This window comes from Protopterus annectens, chromosome 8.part0, assembly GCF_019279795.1.
Source record: "Protopterus annectens isolate FY-2018-M chromosome 8.part0, PAN1.0, whole genome shotgun sequence".
Lineage (NCBI taxonomy): Eukaryota > Metazoa > Chordata > Ceratodontiformes > Protopteridae > Protopterus > Protopterus annectens.
In genome coordinates, this window is record NC_056741.1 from 133,383,517 (window position 1) to 133,408,590 (window position 25,074).

The window sequence follows — 25,074 nt, forward strand, 5'->3', positions numbered from 1 at the left end:
GGCTGATAGTAAGGGAAGGAAGCATGACACTGGCTGATTGTAAGGGAAGGAAGCATAGCACTGGCTGATTGTAAGGGAAGGAAGCATGGTACTGTCTGACTGTAATGGAAGGAAGCATGGCACTGGGTGATTGTGAGGGAAGGAAGCATAGAAATGGGTGATTGTGAGGGAAGGAAGCATGGTACTGGCTGTTTGTGAGGGAAGGAAGCATGGCACTGGCTGATTGTGAGGGAAGGAAGCATGGTACCGGCTGATTGCGAGGGAAGGAAGCATGGCATTGGTTGATTGTGAGGGAAGGAAGCATAACACTGGCTGATTGTGAGGGAAGGAAGCATGGCACTGGCTGATTGTGAGGGAAGGAAGCATGGCAGTGGCTGATTGTCCCTCACATCTGCAAAGAGTACTGCCTGCAAGAAGCTCACTCTTCCTTCCTTCCTTGAGCATTGGCAGTGGTTTCCTCAGTCTTCACTGAAATACATCACACATCCATGTGTGCTTTCTAAACACCTGCACCCAGCCTTTGCCCCTTACAGGAGAGGCAAGCAGGCCATGCCCCTTCACTCCCTCCCCTGCCAGGCATCCCAAGTACCAGGGCCACTAAATGAACTCTACATCATATGGGTCAATGTCAGGCCTCCACCACTTTGTGCCATGGAACCAGACTTACTTCTTACCCCTACTTTGAGTTAAAATCTGACCTCATATAAAATAAGTAAAGAAAGGTAAGGAATTCTATCTCAATTAGTTGGGCATAAGCCTTATAAGTAAGTGCCCTCTAGTCGAAATCAACTCATGGTGACTGTATGGATAGAACCCACAGAGTTCTCATGGTACATTGTGGAAGTAGATTACCAGGCATTTCTTCTGCACAGATGCTGCTGCTGCCCAGTTGTGCTATAACCAGGTTTTGAACACAGGTCTACCAGTTGGCAATCATGTGCCTTATCATGTGTGCTATCAGGCTGTGGTACCTAAACCTTATGGGACATGAGAAATTAATCTAGCCTATAGTCTTGTGTTGGGACGTCGCCTGGGAATGGAAAAAAACTAAGACAAGAAAACTAATGAGATTTTACTGGCCAGGCATAATAAAACAGAGAGATAGAGAAAACTTCTGCATTTTCTGTGCAGAATGCCAGAATACTGTGCCTTATTTTGGATATATATGTCCCTAGAATCCAGTGCCTATTACAGAAGTACCATTTGAGCATATTACTGTGGACACTGCAGGACCCCTGGTAAAATCTAGCAATAGTTATGCATACGTACTAGTCATAATTGATTATGCAACTATATTTCCATGAATTGTGCCATTATACAAAGCTAACAGTAAGCTAACACTAAGGCTACTGCCAAAGAAATGTGACTGTTTCCAGAGTAGGTATCCTTAGGCAATGCTTACTGGCCAAGGCACTCATTTTATCTAAAGGGTACTACATTAATTTTGTCAGTGTTTTAAAGTTAAAACAGTTGAAGATATGTCAACCATGTACAAATTGATGCATTAGTAGATAGGTTTAATAAAACAATAAATCTATGGTAAGGAAAGTAATTGATGCCGATGGTAAGAAACTGGGGCTGTCACCCGACTTACTATTTGCAATAATAGAGGAGCCTTAATCTTCAAGTGATCTTTTGTCAGACAGGCATCTGAGATGGCTGCTTGACACTACTAAGAATATTTGGGAAGAAGAAAACACACTATTCAAACGTGTGACAGAACCCTATGCTAGTTTACAGCACAGACTATACTGTGCATGAGTTCATATTAGTAGTTATTTTTTTCAGGTGCTTTTTGTATGAAGAATCACATCAGTAAAGTGATGCCTTCCTTACAAGTTTAGTAAAATACTGTTAATTGTAGTACTGGACATAATGAACGTAAAACTATATACTGGTAAAGAAAAATACAGTTGAAATTGTTTTTCTGCACTTTATATGTGGTCCCTCCATGCTCCAGATCTGTATCTTTAAGGGGTGATGTATTGTAATATTACCGGAGCATCCTCTGAAGGACAAAGATGAGTCTTAGCAATCTGGGTAGATGTGAGGGATGGGGTGGGGTGGGGTCAATGCAGTTCCACCATGACTTAAAACAACATTCTGGTTAGCCAGAAAAGCTAATCAGCAAACTATTTCTGATCATTGGTTTATTTATGGTGAGAATTTATTTTTCTAATCTAAGAGTTCTTTTAGGGAAATATATGTTGATTAAAGGGGTAAGAAATGGCCAAGCTAATGATCTGTGCATGATTTTATGTATTGTTATAAGCTGAATGCAGCAGAGATGAAGAGGGCACTTCCAGCCGGCTAAGGGTATGCCAAGCTTTACAGTGATGGGTAAAGGAGGATACATTAGTAGAAAATTTAGCAACTTTGTTGTAGCAACTTTCAAGTTTGTTTTTATGGATGATTGTAAATTGGTAGAATTTGGGCTTCGTAGAGTAGGGAGGACATTTGGTAGGTTTTGTCTAGATTAGTTTTTGCGGGTGTGCTCAGAAAATGTCTGTTTCTTTATAGCATTATAGCATGCCAAGTTTTTGATGGGTTTTCTTGATATTGCTTTGGATGTGGAGGTCAAATTTAAGATTATCATCTGTTATGACTCCAAATAGTTTGGTATGGTGAACTAATTCAGTTTCAATGTCGTTTGCCAAAAATATTTTGAAAATGTTTTGTAAGGGGGTGTTAGTTTTTGGGGTAAAGAAGAAGAGTTTGTTTTTTGTTTTGGGGGGGTTGAGTAAGAATTGTGCTCTTGTAAGCCAAGTTTCAATGGAGATGACAGCTTGCTGAGTGATTTCTTGAAGATGAGTTAATGTGTATGAAGAGCAGATGCTGGTAGAGTCATCTGCATGTTGAATCAAGGTGCCTTCACAAGAAGATTAATGTAGGTTATTGATAAAAATATCAAATAGTAGAGGGCCAGCAATGGAACCTTGTGGGACATCTGTGGAAGAGGGAAGATATGGAGAGATGGGTCCTTGCCATTTTACAGCTTGTTGCCTATTGGCAAGGTAGCTAGAGAACCACTGAATAGATGGAGATGATTGACCCAGGAAGAAACGTTGATGACATATTTAGAAATACTGCAGTTACAAGTTCATTACATTTGTGAGCTTAATTGATAGTGTCTGTAAATGATAGTAATGCAGTGGAGGTGTTGAGGTCTAGGCAAAATCCATGTTGCATATTGGTGATAGTAGAGAAATTGTTGATGTATATATCTTTACAAGATTTTAGAGACAGGAGACAGAATGGCTATGGGATGGAAATTTATAATGCCAGTGGATTTACCTCCTTTATGTAAGGGGATAATATTTCTATAACTTAGGTTGATCTATTAATAAGAATGCAGATTGAGTATGCTATTCCATATGAAGCTAGATTTAAGTATTCCAGAGGAAGATTGTCAGCTCTGGAGGAACTGGGTTTTAGTTATCTATTTTTTATGAAAGTTATAGAAACCAGCTGAAAGGTAAAGTGGGTGAAGTTGTCTAAGAGTGTATCAGAGAGGTTGCTGTTAGGTGGGTTTTGTGAAAGAGATGTGATAGGGTCTAAGGTAGGGGAAATTAGCAGCATGGAAAGGGGTGTGTTAGGTGAGTCTGAGATCAAGCCGGCTATGCATTATATGAAGTATGTACTGAAATAGGCAACTGTTTGTAGAGGACAAATGTCTAGTTATAGTTTGGGATCCTTTTTTGTACATGGGATGAGGAGAGAGGATATGGAGGATCTGATTTTTTAGAGTTGTTTTTATGGTTATCTTATAGGTGAATATAATAAGACTTGTTATCTTTGTTAATTTGTTTTTTAACTTAGTTTCATACCTGTCTGAATAGTTGCCAATTTTTATTCTTTTGTGAGTTAATCCATGCTTTGCCTCTGTCTTTCATAAGGAACTTGCAGTGGTTGGTGAGCCATGGGGTATGGCTATTTTTAATTCTTTTTGTACCCTGTGGGGCTAAGATGTTAAGAATATTTAGAAATGCTGCATTGGAGTAGTCAACTGCATCATTTAAGGGGGCTCTTTTTAGGATGGACCAGTTAACTGCTTTCAGAGCTTTAATGGAAGACTCTTTGGCATAAATTGGAGAGATTACAGGTAGTTTTCAGCTTATGTTCCTTTGTTAGCTGTGTGATCCTTCTGTGGGTATAAGCTGGCAGGTAGTCACTTGCTATGTCAGGGAAGGTACCCGAGGAGGTAAAATTAGATGTATTTTTAATCCAGTCCAGGATAGATAGTTGGAAGTTATGTTTGCCCTATATTGTTGATGTATTAATAAATTGAGAGAATCCAAAGATGTTCATGCTGCTGATCACTGAATTTGCAGATAAAGACTACCAGTCAATGTTCACATCACCCAAGAGGATAATTTCATGCATGATTGTATTGACTATCCATGATAGTATGTCCTGGTGGATATTTAGCACAGCAATGCATATGTTCTTGGCGGTATTAAGTTTTGGAATGAGATTAGGATTTCTGCTTTTCCAAAATTTAGGATTGTGCCTGTATAATAAGCAATTACACCCCTGGATCTGGAAGCAATACCTTCAGATATTAGATAGATATGTAATAAAAAGGACTCACAACAGTGGATAAGAGGTAATCAAAGGACAGTTCATTGCTGACATAGGCTCCCATATCAATAACACCCCAAAATCAGTCTAGCAGGTTAAAAACACTTAGAACCAATATGTAATATTACTAATGTTCTGTGTTTGAGGAGTTTCTATTTAGACCATCACGTACTGGCAGGTTTTGTTTTGGTTCTATATGTTCCCATATCTCTAATTTCACAATCAGTTTTCAATTTTACTTTATGTATTTATTTTTAGTTTGTTAACTGAGAGAATGTGCTGGTCAACAGACTCTTTCCCAACACATCCCAGGCAAGCGTGGAGACCAAAACCAACTTAGAAAAGCAATTCACTGGGTCCACACCATAAGCGCTTAACTTTATGTTTGGAATAAAATGTATTCATAAGAACTTTGGTCCTGTTATTCCTGTGGAGATATGGAGCTAATGGTGTGGACCCAGTGAATTGTTTTCTAAGTTGGTTTTGGTCAAATATACTACCAATTTCATCTGCGTGGTTTTGTTTTACAAGGGTGAAGACAAATTCATTTATAACTTGTCAAACAATACCATTAAAAAACTGTTGTATAATGACTTACCAGAGCACTTGAAATAAATATTGACATACCTGTCACAAGTTCTAACAAACAGTTATGGTATAATCGATACAGATGATAACAACAAACAAAATCAGTGTTTACAACAGAAGAAAGCAAAGTGTATAGCTTAATATAACAGTGTTGATAAGAAGTGGGTATTGTATATACAGATCTATGAAATAGAAACACATTTGCTTATAGATACTTTGTAAAGAAGAGACAACAAAATACACGAGTAACAGATGAATAGTAATGCTATATCATATACTGGTATAGAATACAGCATGAGTAACAGATGAATAGTAATGCTATATCATGTACTGGTATAGAACACAGCATGAGTAACAGATGAATAATAATGCTATGTCATGTACTGGTATAGAATACAGCATGAGTAACAGATGAATAGTAATGCTATATCATGCACTGGTATAGAATACAGCATGAGTAACAGATGAATAGTAATGCTATATCATGCACTGGTATAGAATACAGCATGAGTAACAGACGAATAGTAATGCTATATCATGTACTGGTACAGAATACAGCATGAGTAACAGATGAATAGGAATGCTATATCATGTACTGGTAGAGAATACAGCACGAGTAACAGATGAATAGTAATGCTATATCATGCACCAGTATAGAATACAGCATGAGTAACAGATGAATAGTAATGCTATATCATGTACTGGTATAGAATACAGCATGAGTAACAGATGAATAGTAATGCTATATCATGTACTGATACAGAATGCAGCATGAGTAACAGATGAATAGTAATGCTATATCATGCACAGGTACAGAATACAGCATGCGTAACAGATGAATAGTAATGCTATATCATGCACTGGTATAGAATACAGCATGAGTAACAGATGAATAGTAATGCTATATCATGTACTGGTATAGAATACAGCATGAGTAACAGATGAATAGTAATGCTATATCATGTACTGGTATAGAATACAGCATGAGTAACAGATGAATAGCAATGCTATATCATGTACTGGTAGAGAATACAGCAGAGTAACAGATGAATAGTAATGCTATATCATGTACTGGTAGAGAATACAGCATGAGTAACAGATGAATAGTAATGCTATATCATGTACTGGTATAGAACACAGCATGAGTAACAGACGAATAGTAATGCTATATCATGCACTGGTATAGAATACAGCATGAGTAACAGATGAATAGTAATGCTATATCATGTACTGGTATAGAACACAGCATGAGTAACAGACGAATAGTAATGCTATATCATGCACTGGTATAGAATACAGCATGAATAACAGATGAATAGCAATGCTATATCATGTACTGGTAGAGAATACAGCATGAGTAACAGATGAATAGTAATGCTATATCATGCACTGGTACAGAATACAGCATGAGTAACAGATGAATAGTAATGCTATATCATGCACTGGTATAGAATACAGCATGAGTAACAGATGAATAGGAATGCTATATCATGCACTGGTATAGAATACAGCATGAGTAACAGATGAATAGTAATGCTATATCATGTACTGGTAGAGAATACAGCATGAGTAACAGATGAATAGTAATGCTATATCATGCACTGGTATAGAATACAGCATGAGTAACAGATGAATAGCAATGCTGTATCATGCACTGGTATAGAATACAGCATGAGTAACAGATGAATAGTAATGCTATATCATGCACTGGTATATAATACAGCATGAGTAACAGATGAATAGTAATGCTATATCATGTACTGGTATAGAATACAGCATGAGTAACAGATGAATAGTAATGCTATATCATGCACTGGTATAGAATACAGCATGAGTAGCAGATGAATAGTAATGCTGTATCATGCACTGGTATAGAATACAGCATGAGTAACAGATGAATAGTAATGCTATATCATGCACTGGTACAGAATACAGCATGAGTAACAGATGAATAGTAATGCTATATCATGTACTGGTATAGAATACAGCATGAGTAACAGATGAATAGGAATGCTATATCATGCACTGGTATAGAATATAGCATGAGTAACAGATGAATAGTAATGCTATATCATGCACTGGTATAGAATACAGCATGAGTAACAGATGAATAGTAATGCTATATCATGTACTGGTATAGAATACAGCATGAGTAACAGATGAATAGGAATGCTATATCATGTACTGGTATAGAATACAGCATGAGTAACAGATGAATAGCAATGCTATATCATGTACTGGTATAGAATACAGCATGAGTAACAGATGAATAGTAATGCTATATCATGCACTGGTATACAATACAGCATGAGTAACAGATGAATAGTAATGCTATATCATGCACTGGTATAGAATACAGCACGAGTAACAGACGAATAGTAATGCTATATCATGTACTGGTACAGAATACAGCATGAGTAACAGATGAATAGGAATGCTATATCATATACTGGTAGAGAATACAGCATGAGTAACAGATGAATAGTAATGCTATATCATGCACTGGTATAGAATATAGCATGAGTAACAGATGAATAGTAATGCTATATCATGCGCTGGTATAGAATACAGCATGAGTAACAGATGAATAGTAATGCTATATCATGTACTGGTATAGAATACAGCATGAGTAACAGATGAATAGTAATGCTATATCATGCACTGGTATAGAACACAGCATGAGTAACAGATGAATAATAATGCTATGTCATATACTGGTATAGAACACAGCATGAGTAACAGATGAATAGTAATGCTATATCATGTACTGATAGAGAATATGAATGCTTATCGCCTTTGTCAATAAAACAATGAACACTCAAGCTTATTTTTGGAGGAAGATTTTAAGTTCCTTCTGGGAACTGGGAAGGTTGGAAATCTGACCAACATTGCCTTGGACAGATTTCCAGGATGCAGGGGCTATATTGGAAAATGACTTTTTCCCAGCTGCTAGTTAAACTTTTATGGCTTCAAGGCCATGCAATGGTCATGGAGTAAATCATCATTGAACTTAACAAAGAAGATAAGGGTAATCTCCAACACTTGGCCCTACTCAGTTTGGATTTGTCAAAGGGAGATCATGCCTGCTAAACTTGGTGACCTTCTTTGAGACAGTCATCAAGGCCCTGGGGAAGGGGACATTTGTGCATACAGCCTAACTAAACTTAGCCAAGGCTTTTGACACTATCCCTTGCTCAGGCATCACTGACAAACTCACCCAGCTAGGTATCAACCCTTATATTGTTAGATGGGTCACTAACTGGCTCACTGATAGAACACGTATAGTTAAAATAGCAGATCTGTAACCAGTGGTGTTCCACAGGGATCAGTCCTGGGACCTATGCTGTTTGGAATCTATTTCTCTGAATTACAAGCAAAAACTAAAGTTCTGTGGCTGACAAAGTTTTTTGTTGAGTGCAAACTGAGAGCAGTCATAGAATCTCCAAATGATGTCAACATCCTACAAGAGGGTCTTGCACAAACAAACGATTGGTGACAAATTCATAGCCTTAAACTCAATGCAAAAATGTATTATCATCCCTTTCAGTAAGAGAGATGTTCCTGCTAACTACCTCATCAATAGCAACACCTTAAGTATGCACTCAGTGGTGAGAGACCTGGGCTCGCAGGTTGAAAACAACCTTACCTTTGATCACCATACTTCCACAGTGGTAAGAAGGGCATTCTGTATTGCTCATCTTAGGTTCATAGGTTGGTACTAGGCTATCGGCCCTAGGACCTATACAAGCCTAGCCATAACAATTCCCTGGCTATTTCTTCCCACACTATTTACTTCCCTGGATCCCTGTCTAGCAGGGCGACTGACATGATCCCCGGGGTGAATTTCCTTTCTCCCATTCAATCGTCAAGGTTCCTTTTGAAGAGGGCCAAAGAGGCACTCTGCTTGACATGTATGGGCAGTCTATTCCAGAGTCTGGGGAGTCTTTGTCAAGAACCTATCCCTCCAGCATGTTTTGTTTATTGTAACGACAAGGTTTAGATCCCTGGAGCATGTGGCTCTGAGGGATTGGGATTTCTTTACATATAGCATGTCCAACAGCTCTGGGTTTGACATGGCCTTGTATGTTAAGTAGAGATCGCCCCTGAGTAGACAATATGTGACAGAGTATAGCTGGAGTTGTTTTTTAAGGCGGTCAGTGTAGGGCATCTGCTTTAGGCCTGTGATTCTTTTAGTGAGGTATTTCTGCAGCCTTTCCAGTTGTTGCAGATGTCTTGAGAGGTACATACCAAATGGGACGTTGTATTATATAATGTGTCTAATGAGGGATGAGTACAGTGGGACAATGACCTCCTTTTTCCTAGAGGAAAAGCCCTTAGTGATGAGGTGTGCCACATAGAAGGATTTCCTGACTGTTGTGGCGATGTGGTTATCGAAGGTGAGACCACTGTCCACTTGTGTCCCTAAGTCTCTTATCACACTTTCGGTGTTTAGTGTACTTCCACCTATGTGGTAATTCATGGGTACATGTTTTTTTCCCAAAGGGGATAACTATACATTTCCTGGCATTGAACTTGAGCCCATGGCTCTGGCACCAAGCATCTGTTTCTGTAAGGCCCTTTTGTAGAGTATCCACATCATTTGGGGATTCAATAATGGCTCCCAGTTTGCAGTCATCTGCAAACTTTTAGCCAGAGTCCCTTAGTGTTGGCCTGTACTTCAGAGAAGTAGATGCCAAACAAGAGAGGTCCCAGGACTGAACTCTGAGGTACTCCACTTGTCACTTGTCTGGAGCTGGATTTGGAGTCAGCTACTTTTACAGTGTGGGTTCTGTCAGTAAGCCAGTTGGCAACCCATCGAGTGATATAGGGATTAATTCTCAGCTTAGTAAGTCTATCTATGATTCCTGAGTGGAGGATGGTGTCAAAGGCCTTGGCAAGGTCCAGTTAGGCTGTGTGGACCACCTTACCCTCATCCATGGCTCTGGAGACTGGTTCGAAGAAGTCAATCAAGTTCAGGAGACAAGATCGGCCTTTCACAAACCCAAACTGGGTGGGGTCCAGTGTATGAAGGCTGCCAATGTCTTTATTTATAAGTTCCATGATAATACGTTCCATGGCCTTGCAGGTCAGGCTCATCAGACTGATGGGGTGGTAGATCCCGGGATCCAAGGTGGATCTCATAATTAAGGGCATTGCCTCCAGGAAAAAAAAGAAGTTATAACCTCCCTGTATTCTTCCCTCATCAGACCAATAATTGAGTACAATGCACCTTTTGGTATGTACCTTTCCAAGCACCTGCAGCAATTGGAGAGACCACAAAGGTAACTCACAAGGAAAATTCAATTCTTCAGCTATCCTATGTGGATTGTCTGAAATCACTGTCACTTTATTCTGTTTCATACAGACTACTCAAAGGTGATCTGTGCCTTGCATATAAGGCAATCTCTGACCCTACTTTACTGGAAATTCTGCAGATCCACAAGTCAAATTGTATGCAGGTTACTCGCTCTAAAGATCTTAACCTGGTATGTGACATTAATAGAACCTGCTGGAGGGACAGATTTCTCTCTCAGAGGTTGCCACACTTTTGGAACAGACTCCCACTTTATGTAAAACAGAGCACCTCATTGGTCCTCTTCAAACACAATCTGGACGATTGGGTGGGTAACTGTAAATTCACCCTGGGGGTTACACCTGTATCCCTCTTGGACAGGGGCAATAGATGCTGATTGTGGAAATAAAGGTAGAACTTGCAAGGCATGTAAGGGCCATAGGGCCATTAGCCTAGTAACTTCCTATGATTCTATGATCCTATGAAGGATCAAAGCAATGGGTAAAAAGTCAAAATACATGTACAGAATTATCCTCGGTCTACATGTGATGGGAGATACTAATGTCTGGCACAAGGTCACATTTTAGGCTAGGAAACTGACAGAATAGGAGAGATACGTAGTCCTTACCTGGAAATACAATTCTTTGTTTCTGTGACATGAAAGAAACAGCTCTCTATAAAAATAAATACTATTTTGAATATGGTGTCACAGAAATTATATAATTATTTTCAAATAAAAGTAAAAAAACAGCATTGTTGATCGGACAAAACACAGGAAGTTTATTACCAATAAGTTAAGCACTTTCGTTCCCTCTCAGATTTGAAACTTCATCACATTATTTTTATAAAGTAAATGAATAGTCCTAGCTATATGAATTACTTATTCCACTGAACATTTAATAATTAACAATCAGTAACCCTCTCACTTTCTGCTATATCTTATATGTAAACCAATAGTTCTGTACTTACTTGGCACACATGGTCACTGTAAATTCTTTGTCCATTACATTGACAGCAGGTGGGAGTTTCAGTTGAACATCATGCTTGGGTAATACTGAAATTAAAAATTAATTTTCTGTATTGTAGGTGTTTGTGTATAGTACAGTACTATCTATATTTAACTATCTTTTGATAATCAAGCAAGTGGATAGATCCAGATATACCATTTCCAGTAGCAATGTAAATGCACAAAAAAGTCATGAAATACAAACAGCAGATAACAATACATTGAAAATAATAGATTACAAAATAGAAAATAAAATATATCAAAAGCAGTACATTTCCTCAAAAGTCACAAGTTTTTACAAGGTTGCTAACAGTTACATGATACAGCTTCCACTAGAAAACATAGGAGTGGTGAAACAGTGTTAAAGAGTTTTGGGCTCCGTAGAGAAACCCTTTTGAACAGTAAAAATGTTTTCTGTGGGCCAGAAAGAGAGATTAAAGTAAGGAAAGGAGTGAGCCAAAAGTAGAAGCCATCAAGTCTGATCAGCGTACATATAAAGGAACAAGTTAAATAACGTGCTTCAGTAGTACAGTAAAATGTTACTAGTGCTTGACAGGATCATGCTATTTAACCATATTCATGTATTTATTTATTTCAGTTTGTTAACTGGGTAAGTGAGCTGCTCTTAAAACCCTTTTTCAGTCACTTCCCAGGCCACAAGGAATGCAACACTTATTAACAAAAGCCAAAAGAATGTGATTTTATGAATGGGGGTGTGGGGGTGAGTGGAAAAGGAGCTGAGCAGGATGTGTGGTACAAGTGAGCTAAATGTTGGAGGTTAGAGTAAGTGATAAAAGAGTGGACGTTATTGCCTAACAAAAAAAAAAAACAAAAACAAAGAAAAGAAATGTTGAAAATCTCTTATTCAACATAAGCACTTTCATCATTATTCAGTAACCTGTGAATATGCTTGTTAGTATAACATCTCATCTTAGATGTTTTCTGTTTAAAACAAATTTAATATTTACAGCATCACTGAGTCCTGGGGTATAATATGCATTCAACCTTTTTTGCCAAACTAATTCCTTCACTTGTATAAAATGTTGGCATCTCTGCCTTGCAGGTTTTTATTTTTATAATCCATAATAATAAAAAAAATAAATCTTTCAAAGTTAACACAACCAGCAGCATTTCTGAACATCACATTTCTTATTTTTTTATTTTACAATATAATCATGTTCATAGGTGCATACATGTTTGTTGTTTTACCTACAAAATTGCTTGACATAGCCACTCCAGAGGCTCAAAATCTTTCACGGTTAACACAACCAGCGGCATGTAGAAACAGCTACGTAACTCAAAAATGAAGACCTCCCATAATGCCAAACTGTATTGAATGGCTTGAAAAACTTTTAATACAGTAAACAATAAATTTAAAATGGAACCTTTTGAGAACAGACGATAAGATTTAGGGCATACCGCTTTTATTCCAGCTGTATATGGAGGCTTGGCAGAGTGCAATAATTTGGTGGGTTTAAAATACTAAGTTTATTTAACATGTTGATGATGTTAACATTTATCTGATGATATTCTTAAGATAAGGGATGAAAGTGCTTATCACAGTAATTTGTATTGTACAGGTTTTATTTGTTCATTGGATTAAAAGTTTTTTAAGCCATTAAACACAGTTTGGCATTACGGGAAGTCTTCATCTCTGAGCTACATAGTCATTTTTACTTATTTTCTTAATCTTCATTTTATTATTAGTACAACCAACACTTACCGTCACATTTCTTTTTTTATTTATTTTACAATATAATCATGTTCATAGGTACATACGTGTTTGTTGTTTTACCTACAAAAATTGCTTGAAATGGCCACTCCAGGGGTGTAGATGGGTACAGTCCTGACTACGGCCCATCTGACCTGGGTAAATGTGGCTGCCAGGGCACCTGATGGAATAGCCGGGAAGGGATGGGAGTAACCATCCAAGGTGAGATGGTGCTTGATGATGCACTCCCTAAGGGGAAGTATAGTCCAAAGAAGGGAGTTGCCCTCAATCACTGAGAATGGGCAGGGGGGGAAAGACAGCAGGTAGGTCATTAAAAAAAATCCTCCTGGATGGAACCACAGACCCCAAGACACCCACAGGATCTGCAACAGGCCACAGCAAAAATGTAATAAGTCTTGAGGTGGTTGGAGAGTAGCTGGTAGACCCAGAATGGATATTCGCACATGTTGAATTGCAGTCAAAATACTATGCAGACAAAACAGTTCTGATGCAATTTTGAACAACTATATATGGAATGTTGGCCATAAATTTATAATATTTGTAGTGCACACATTAATTTGCTTCTTTATGAACACTGGAGTCTATAAATGCATCATCTTTTTCTCCTTTCAAAAAAAAACTGCTTTGAAGACTGTATATCTTTTATTCAATAACTTCAGACTCTCAGCAGTTTTTGCAAAAACTTCCTGTTACCCCTTTAAGATTTTCCATTTTTTATAAATGCTTTTTTTAATTAGGCTAGTAAAAATGTGTACAAATGTGATATTTGTTTTAAACCTATTTTCTTCTCTCTTCTAAAGCATCTTTTATATTATCAACAGAAACAGAAATGGTATCTCATTTCTCTCTTTAGTTCATGAAAAATACAAGCACGTTATATATATCCACAGTCAAGAAATATTTTCTTCAGCATACACAGTTGCACCTCAAATTTCCTATTATCAGACCACCTAACTGTCTGACCCTTAATAACATTGTTTTTATTGAATCTTGGATGGCTATGGCTGACATGCATCTAAGTATTGTTAAACACTGGTTTCTCGTCAGTACTTATCTTCAGACTCCCCCTTCTTATTGTACATTAACAGCCACAAAAACGATGCTCTGTTTTGACCATTCACCTAAAAACTGTAAAAATGCAGTGGAAGCACTTAAATATGCTGTAGAATTAAGTCAGTGTTACCTCATTTCCATGCCATATAAATAATAAATCATCAAAAAATTGCCATAAAATCAAATATGTCACCAGTAAAGCAAATGTGAAAGGCTTGCTCTTCCTGTTTCATCAAAACTACACTGGCCAAGGTGCAACTGCAATCCCCATGGCCAGTCCACTGCCTTGATGGCAAAATTTATTACGGAAACCAAAATAGATTTATAAAACCAAGTCAAGCAACTGGCTTACATTATGGACTCTGGACATATTCTGGAACAACTTAAATACATTGACTTGGAGGATTGTTATTTTTCTAGACTACATATTAAGTACTCAAATACCAGGTTACTGCAAGATAAAGGAACTGAAATGATAAATGGATTACTGTCAGATATGCGGTGTGTTAGCACATTGCCCATTGATGCCATCTGCCTGTTGGGAAAAGCAGTGCATTAAAAATTTGCCATTGTCCATCCTTACTAATATGTGCTTACCCTAACTCTAATCCTAGCCCTATATGCTACCTTACAAAAACTCTGAGTTTTTCTTTTTGACTGAGCAGATCACAAAAGGAGACTGTCTGATTTCCTTTTGTGATCAATGCAATGTGCAGTATAGATTATTCCTATAGGTTTCAGCATTATGAGGTTCTGGGAGTTTGTCAGGGACAGTTTTGGCAGGTGTTGGTTGACTTTTTGACAGATGGAAATGTTTCAAAACAGCTAATACACTCATGTGTATGTATGAATGTGTGATATATATATATATGTGTGTGTGCTAGTGTGTGTGTGTCTATATCTATCCATATATGTAGATATATATATATATATATATATAAATAGAAGTCTTCAAACACACTAAATGTCGATCCAGAAAAGATCAACATCAAGTGGTCAGAAAACACAAACATTGATCCACAAATGGTTGAAAAAAAAAACAGTTTTTTTGCAGGTGAAGCCTTCCTGCACCCCCATTCCCTGCTAATTATACATACCAACTCTGAGATTGCACTACAGTAAGGAAAGGGTACATTTCCCAATCCCCACTGTACAGTAATCTCATAGTCAAAATCTGGTACTTTACGATCAGCTGATTCTTGAGCAGCTGTACTGGCTTTTCACTCGTCAATGAAAAGATGCAGTCACTAAATGTATATATGTATATAAGGGTCTCCTTTACAAGACTGAAATCCCACTTACCCAGCTTTCATAATACTGAGAAGAAAAAGCTGACAATCGCATATCATGGACAACCCGGAACACAGATTTTCAACTGCAGGTAAGTAACCACTTGGCCATCATGTTGAACTTTGCCCCTTACCTCCACGGTAGTGTGATTTCGTAATCGGTATATTTAGTTGGGGGGTAGGGGGCATTTAATTTGCTTCAGTTTTAATTTATGTTTTAGTTTGGCCAAGTGGTTACTTACCTGCAGTTGAAAGTCGGTGTTCTGGGCTGTTGGTGATATGCGGTTGTCGGCTTTTTCATCTCAGTATTATGAAAGTCGGGTAAGTGGGATTTATAGACTACTCATATACACATACAAGCACACACATATATTTATACACACACACACACACACACACACACACACATATATATATATATATATATATATATATATAGATAAACATATAGATATGCTGTAAATCTGAAAAGATAATACAGAGGTAATATAACAAAAGTACAGTGGTGTAAGTCCTAGTTTCCTATAACAGTAGATGCTCAAATTTCACAGTGGCATATGGGTTTCCTTGCCTGCAAAAAACAGACTGACAACCTTCTGGAGCTAAAAATCCCCTCCACTGACTCTCTGTGATAGGGGATTGGCAATGCCCCTCCAATCAGGGAAAGCCTAACCACTGTCACAGAAAGTCAGTTGTTCAAGCTTTTAGTGTAAGAATCTAGAGGGATTAGAAGCAAGAATTGCCTGAAACTAGACAATTCACAACCAAAAACACAAATACAAATGACTAAAGCTAACCAACAACACAAAAAGGTTAGATACCATTGAACTATATACATAATAAAGGGGTGCTGCCACTGAGGCAGTGTGAAATTCAAACATTTACTGTTACAGGTAATTAGGACTTATGCAAACTGTAATGTGCTCATTATTCACACTGGCTGAGTGACATATTCCATAGCATACCCTACCTGAGAGGAAGAATGAGAATGATCCAGGAGTCCATGCACAATGGTCCTCACAAATTCTACTCAGGAATTTGAGAAATAATCCAGTTTGCAGAGTTTTGTAAAGGTATAAGCAGAAGAACAGGTTGCTGCCTTAAGAATGCTTCTACAGTCCACTCCTTTCCCATATGCCATGAAGAGGTTAAAGCTCTGGTGTAATGTGACTTAGCCTTGCCTGGAACAGATTTACCACAGTGGGAGTAACAAAAAACAATAGTATAGGACAACCAACAAGGAACTGTTTGCTTAGAGACAGGTTGACTCTTCTTAGCCCAAGAAGAGGAAATAAACAGCTGTTCAGCTTTAAGGGCTTAATCCTGTCAATGTAGTAACTGAGCTGCATGTTCACAATCAAGGTATGCAGAATCTCTCCCCTGTGTTTTTAAGTAGCTTGCTTCAGGGTAAATTCAGGAAAAAAAACTTTTAGCATGAAGGATAATTATTATGTCAAACAACCCTGTCCTTGTGGAAAATCAGATAAGGTTGGCTAATCATGAGACCTTGCAGTTCAAAGACTCGCCTTACAGTTGTCAGAGAAATAAGTAAAATACTTTTCCAAATGATGAAGCTCAAGTCAGTCTGAAAGGCAGGTTCAAAGGGAGATAAGGTCACATTTTCAAGAACAAAGTTCAGATTTCAAGAAAGAGGAAACTGATTTTGAGGGGGGCTCGAGTGCAATACTGCTTTCATAAACTGTTTAAACATAAAAAGACATGAAAGAGGGGGATCTATGGGCAGACAAGCTGAGATGGTCACAAGATGCACCTTGATAGATGCATAAGATAAGCCATCATTGAGCAAAATATTTCAAAACCAGAAGGGTAGACACCACACTAGGCCCTCTGATATCAGTTAGGCACAAACTAAAAAAAACTCTTCCACTTGTAAACATAAGATTTTCTACTTGCAAGTTAAGGTCCACAAGGAAGAGAATATGACAATGCAAGCTTGAATCACCTACTGTTCCAAATAACAAAAAAGGCCACTGAGCAAAACTTAATGACACCTCACACCAAACTATGTGCATCCAAAAACTGGGATGATAGGTAAGTACTAGTATGTCAGTGTGTTCTATGAACATCTGTTACATGTAAGAATGACCTACACATCTGTAATATGTTCAACAAATACACTGCCTTATTGGCGTATGGGTAGATTCCCTAAGCTTATTCAACCTGGGAGGGGGAAGGATAAGGATCCCGTGGCCCCATGGAATGGACCTAGTGAACCCTTCTCTGGATTTAGAAAAGGCTTCCAACTTGTAGTGCTTTATAAAGGTATGAACAAAGGACCAAGTTGCTGCCTCTAGAATATTTCTAATGTCCACTCTTTTCCAATAAGCCACTGATGAGGAAAAAGCTCTGGTGGAGTGTACCTTTACCTTGTCTGAATTTGCTTGTCATGGTGGGTGTAGCAAAATACAGTACCAGAGGACAACCAATTTGCAATGGTTTCCTTAGAGACAGGTTGACCCTTTTTGATCCTGTGTATGAGATAAAAAGCTTTTCAGCCTTGCTGAAGGGTTTTGTTCTGTGAAGGTAGTACCTGAGCTGCCAATGCACATCCAAGGTGAAGTATCCTCTCTGTCTTATTCTTAGGTGCTGGGAAGAACACAAGGAGGTTAATATATTGATTCAGGGGAAAATTTGAGACCACTTTTGGCATGAAAGAGGGATTAGTGTGTAACACAACCCAATCCCTGTAGAAAATCCAGAACCATGATAACTTGCAGCTCTGAAACTCACCTATCAGATGTCACAGCAATAAGCAAAATAGTTTTCCATGTTAAGAACTTCAGATCAGCCCAAGTATCAGGTTCAAAAGGTGATAAGGACAATTTTTTCAGAATATAATGGCATCCCATAATGGAGGAATTTGCTTGTGATGGGGTTCCATATGCAGTATTCTTTTCATGAACTGTTGTACCAAAATGAGAAGAAGAAAGAGGGGGATCCATTGGCAGACAAGCAAAGATGGTCGCTAAATGTACCTTATTGAACACATACAATAATCCATCCTAAAGTAGCTTACACAACTATTTCAAGACCAGGAGGATGTTAACCTCAGTGGACCGTCTGTTCCCATTTAGGCAGTGCTTAGATAACCTCATCAATTTTTAAACATAAGATTTTTTTAGTAATAGGTTTTCTGTCTTCCTTTAACACCTGTTGCGCATCTTCAAGTGTAAATGTAGTCAAGACTGAATCATCCAGGCTGTTAGTTGTAATTGCTCCAAGCTATGTTGAGCAAATCCAGAGTGTGAGGAAGTCCGTGGTAGTTTCCCTTGGCTAATACCATTATAAAGAAGATCAAGATTGCCTGGGCCAATAGGGGATTGTGACATCCCAACATTAGGCCAGTAATGAAGGAACCTGAATCCTCACCTCTGTCACTGGAGAGGGATGCTCAATTGGAATACAAATGGATGCACTCAGTATTTCCAGATGCAGATTTCTGCATCAAGTACAGTTTCCCTTAAGAGCGCACAGGGAATGCAGTCAGCCTGGGGTCAGGATTTCTTTTTATCTGTCTCCCTCCAGGGTCCCAATAAGGCTCCCCACTAGCACAGCTACAGAGTTAAGTCCTCAGTGGAGTGTCCAAGCCAAGTCCTCTAGCACCCTTTATGTGATATACTGTGAGATTTGATTTCACACACACACACTAGGCCTTCTGGAGTGGCCCACACAGTGTCACCAAATAAATATAAGCACTTTCTAAAAGGACCAGCTACAATAAAAGTTTTAAATGTATTTAATAATAAATAATAAATAATAAAAGACCATGAGAAAACTGACTAAATATTTACAGTAAACTATGGAGCTCAAATCACAGGAAATATTGAAAATAACATTGATGGACAGATTCAGACAAATAAAGAAAAACAATATTTAAACCAAGCTTCACTATATTTTCCTGAATGAATCTGGGAGAATTATTATTCCCTACTTACTTAATACAGCAAGGCAGATGATGTGGTGAATGATCCTTCTAGTTGTCAGGCCCAGGACAGAATACTCAATACTGCGAGAACATTCATCTGGTCACCTGACTATAAGTTGTCACAGTATCCCCCTTTGAAGCTGACACAGGAATTTAGAATATACATCTGCCATGCACATCTAACTATTTATTGCAGTGCCCTGGAGCCATGAAACAATTAAAGTACTTCCCCTCTTCTTTATCGAGGGTATTCAGCAATGGCTTCTTCCAGACATGCCATCTCTGGTTCCATTCAGTATAGTGGGGTGCCATGTTTTTGGCTTAACAGCTAATTTAATTTCAAGGATTTTCCAAAACTAACTGGAGTGAGATTAACTGCTTCTCTTCCAGTGTCCTTTGTTACAATATATACATACAGTCTGACGTAAATTCCTTCTCTGTCCAGTAGGACCCACTTTTGATACAATTTAACACTAGCAACTTTACAAACACATTTTGATTTTCAAATGCCATACAGTTCTAATATATTTGTAACATAAGCATTTGTGCAAATCAGTTTGATATTCAAAAGCCATACTGTTCTAATACATTTGTAATACAAGCATCTTGTATAAATCAGTTTGATATTAAAAGGAAATATAATTCTTTACAGAACTCCAGCTGACTATGCTGGCAATAGCCCATATCATCACATCTCTCCCCCCTTCAAAGGCTCAAGCTAGTTTTTCAAGTGACCCCTTGAGAAATGTGGCTTGAGAGAAATAAACCTATCTGGGAATATGTTACTCCATTCCCTGGCTTGAGAGCTTATCTGCATTGCTGACCCCACAACAGTGCTGTACTGCCATGTCATATGCCTGCAATCCTAAGCTCCAACTTAATAACTTGGCAGTTTGCTGGCTGGCTGCATGTAGCCATGTTAAGGGATTGTGGTCTGTATCTGCAGTGAATCTCCTTCCATACAGATAAGGCTGAAGTTTCTGCAGTGCCCATACTATGGCTAGACATTCTTTTTCTACAGCTGCATAACATTCCTTCCTGTTTTGGAGTCTACTGTTGAGATATATGACTGGGTGCTCTTCTTCCTCTGAGGAGACCTGGCTAAGTGCAGCCCCCACCCCATGGTTTGAAGCAGCCACCTGCACAACAAATTATTTTCTGTAATCTGGACTGGCTAACACAGTGGGTCCTCCCAAAGCTCCTTTAAGCTTCGGAAATGTCTGCTCACATGCCAGGGTGCACACTACTTTATCTGGTCTGTTTGTAGTTGTCAGGTATGTGAACAGAACAGCTATTGTATTATAATTGGAGACAAACATTCTACAGTACCCCACTGTCCCTAAGAATGCCCTCATCTGCTTTTGATAACAGGAATAGGCCATGCCTGAATGGCTTACTCTTTGGCAGGTTCTGGCCTGACCTTATCACTCCCCATTCTATATCCTAGGAAGGAGATCTCTGCCATACCCAACTGACAATTACTGGGCTTAATATTCAACCCTGCCTTTCGCAGTCTGACCAGCACCTCCCTGACATGCAGAAGATGCTCTTGCAAGGAATGTCTTTAGATGGCAATTTAATTTGGGTAAGCAAGGACATAATCTCCTGCTCCTGCTAGGATATGCTCTACCAGCCTCTGGAAAGTCGCTGGGGCATTTTTCATCACAAAGGGTATCTTTGTGAACTTATACAAGCTGAAAAGAGTGACAAATCCTGACTTCTGTCTAGTTTTGGGAGTCAATGGCACCTGCCATTAGCCCTGGGTCAGATCAATAGTGGTTGGGTACTTAGCCCCACCCAGATTCTCTAAGGCTTCAGCTGTCCTAGGCATGGGGTAAGCATCTGACTGTTTAGTTTCCTGTAGTCCACACAGAACCTGGTGCTGCCATGTTTCTTTGGTAGCAGCACCACTAAGAAGGCCAAGGGACTGCTGGACTCCTGGATTATCCCAGTTCCAACATTTCCTCTATCTCCTCCCTCAGAGCCTATCTGACTCTCTCAGGCACCCTGTAAGGGGCAAGTTTGATAGGTCTTTGGGTTCCTGCACCCACATGGTGCTGCACCAGGTTGGTGCACCCTGGTTTCTCAGTGAATATGTCCCCGAACTCCTGTAACACTGCTCAGATTTCTCAAACATTGCTACCCCTTCCACTGAGGTGTCAGTGCAAGCCCACTGAGGAGATAGACTCCCCCTCAGACTCTTCCTGCTATCCACTGCAAGGGCCTCCCTATCATGGTAAGGCTTTAGTGTGTTAACATGGTACAGTTTCTGCCCCAGCCTCCTGCCAAGCAGTTCTACCATGTAGTTAAAATCACTGACCTTCATTACCACTTTTAAGGGTCACTTACAAGCTACCCTCAGCTTACTGTGTCTGACAGAAATGAGCACCATAACCTGCTGCCCCACAGCATACTCTTGGGCTCAATCATTTCTGTCATACCAAACATTTTTCTAATGTTGGGCTCCTGCTAGGTTCTTCTGGGACAAGCCCATGAGCTCTTCAGCCTTGTCCTGAGGTTTAGGATATATGCCACAACAGACTCCTTGTGGGATTTGCACTTATCCTCCCACTCATCATGAATCAAATCTATAGCCCCACCCCAACCTATGCCCATACAGCAACCCAAAGGGTAAAAAAACTTGTGGATTCCTTGGACACCTCCCTGTATGCAAACAATAGATGGGGCAAATATTTGTCCGACTCTCTTTTAAACTGGTCTGCAATTACCCAGAGCATGGTTTTCACTGTAGAGTTTAACCTCTCCACAAGACCATTAGTCTGGGGATGGTAGGGGGTGGCCTTTAGGTGCTTCACCCCACAGTGCTTCTATAGACAAGCCAAGAGGTCTGACATGAAATTGGCACCTCTGTCAGTCAGTATTTCTCTTGGAAAACCTAGCATACTGAAAATCTCTAACAAAGCATTTGCCGCCTTTTCTGCTTTAATGGAGGTCAGAGTCCCTGCCTCAAAGTATCTAGTAGCATAATCTAGTACCACTAGGATATACCTATTCCCTATGGAACTTGGGGTACTGAGAGGCCCCACAACATCAATAGCTACCCACTGAAACAGCTCCTCAATCACAGGCAAAGGCATCAAAGGAGCTTTGACCTTGAATCTTGCCTGACTACTTTTTGGCATTGCTCACAGGTGCTGCAATATCCTGTTATATCCATGGCAATCCCAGAATGATAAAAGTTCTGCATAATATGTCTCTTGGTACACTTTATGCTCATATGACTTGCAAAAGGAATGTCATGGGCTATGGCTAGAAGTGCCAGACAGTAGGCTCTGGGCACTACCAGCTGCTGTATTACTTCACCTTCTAGCCCTCCCTCAGGGGTTCACTCTCTGTACAGTAACCCTTTGTTCCAGTATACAGACTCCTCTTTTCCTTGAGAATAAGGCACCTCTCTAGCTACTTCCCTCAAGACTTGAATTGTAGGGTCTGAGAGCTGAGCCTGTCTCAACTCTATCTATCTTTGTGAGGTTTCCCAGCTCCCCTTCCACAGGAAGTCTGGTATCTTCTGACAGTGGTGCATCATTGGCATCCTGGGTACTATCACTCAACTCTGCTGTTGCAGTCATCCTGTCCAAGTGAACATCAGTACCTACCAGCAGCCATGGCTCATCTTCAGGCTCACTGCTACAGGGTAGCTGCATCCCAGAATTAGCCACATCACCAGTCCTGGCTTCAGGGGTGCAGTCTGTCTGGGTCTCCCTCAAGCTGTCAAACCCACATGCCTGTCTCAAAGTCTAATGGTGTGTCACTGCATGCACACAAGGTACTGCTTTATCACAATCATTCCCTATTAAGACATCTGCAGGGATATCCTCAAACACACCTACTTTCTTGCTTCCTTTTCCACCCTCCCAGTCAAGGTAAACCCTGGCCAAAGACATCTGGAATGGGATCCCTCCTAAAGATCTGACTGGAGTGGACTGAGCAACCAATTACTGCTTCTCTTTAACCTCTACAGGCTTCACAATGGTTATATAAGAGGCCGTGTCTCTCTTGGCAGTGACCTGGTTCCATCCACCAAGATAGGATAAAAACTCTGGTGGTAGTTTGGTACCCCTGTTGTCATCCGACAAATTACAGCTGGTACTCTGTTATTCCCACTTGTTGGCTCCCCCACCTTTTGTTACCCACCTTGACTCCATGGACATCTATATGCTACATGGACCCTCTGGTTACATTTAAAACATTTAACCCTTGATCCTGGGCATGTATATCTGAACTAGTGGCGTCCCCTGTTATTGGCAGACTCTGTTGGGGCAGTTTAGGCTGCCAACCATGGGTTCCCTTATACTGATGTACAGCACAGGGGTACCCCTTTCTTGTGCAGGGATACCCTGCTTGCTAAGTATAGATCCCTTTTTCCCCAGCTCATTTGCAGTCACATTCCTTGTCTGTCAACCAGATTCTCATGTCCTCAGGCAAAGTGCTAAGGGCTTGTGCCCTCTTCAAATGGTCTGCCAGCCCTTCAAAAGTGATGACCTGACTCCTACTCACCCACCTATGAAAATAAGTACTGTACTTTACTCAGCAATATAATCACACACACTTTTATCTCCCTTGCGTCTATGCTCACAAAACTTTTTTTCTGTAAGCTTCAGGTGTTAACTTAAAACATTCCAATAAACATATTTTAACTGTATCGTAGTTTAAGCAGTCAGTATCATACAAGTTTGAAACAGCAGTTGCAGCTTTACCATGGAGCAAGGGGGTCAGGAACTGTACCCCAGAGCCCTCAGTCAACATTATACTGTTTTCATACTCTTTCAAATATATGAATAAAACTATCAAAATTATCACCCTCTGTAAATTGTGGAAGAAATGTATTGACCTTTGGTGCTTCTGGGGTCTGATTATTCCATTCCCCATTAACTCCATAACCCTGGTGAAGAGTCAGCATCCCCTTCTTATGTTGACACAGCTTCTAGTTTTCTTCAGCTTCCAAATGCTGCAGTCTGTCTGCTGATTCTAATTCCATCTGTTTCTCTTTTTCTTTAGCCTTCAAATGCCACAGTCTCTCTGCTGATTCTAATTCCAAGTGTCTGGCCTCCAGTTTAAGTCTCTTTAACTCCAGATTGATTTTTAAGTCCTCTGAGGAAAAGTTGAATTGTTCTGTTTCTGAGGGCTGCAAATTCATGAACTGTTGGTAGTTTATTGCAAATTCCCATCACCAGACTGGTTATCCTACTGGATGGTGGTCTGAGGTGTGACTAAAGCTGAAATCATTTCCTCTATAGTCAGGTTGGCATACACCAGTCCTTTTGCTTTGCAAACCTTGACCAACTGGCTGTTTGTCAGCTTGCCATAATCCTTTACTGACATCTTTGCCTGATCTTCCTGACTACTAAACTAAACTAACAAAAATATAAATAAATAGAACTGTTGTGAAATGAAACTCTGAATGTTCACTTTGTGGCTGCTTGAGTGTACACCTTTAGTGACAACTGCTTACAGGCTACAGATGTTCAATATCCACACCACTGCTCACTAATACATGACATCCACACACTGGGCCAGTATTCAAGGAGCCTGAATCCTCACTACTGACACTGGAGAGTGATGTTC

General features: G+C 39.5%; 1 protein-coding gene across 1 annotated transcript in view; it reads right to left on the bottom strand.

The window, feature by feature from the left end:
* LOC122808161 (alpha-2-macroglobulin-like) overlaps positions 1-25,074 on the bottom strand; it is a 1,492,450-nt gene that overhangs the window by 1,042,054 nt on the left and 425,322 nt on the right. Inside the window, exon 7 of the mRNA XM_044079133.1 lies at positions 11,432-11,516. Within this exon, the coding sequence (XP_043935068.1) occupies positions 11,432-11,516 (85 nt within the window). The remainder of the gene's footprint in view (positions 1-11,431; positions 11,517-25,074) is intronic.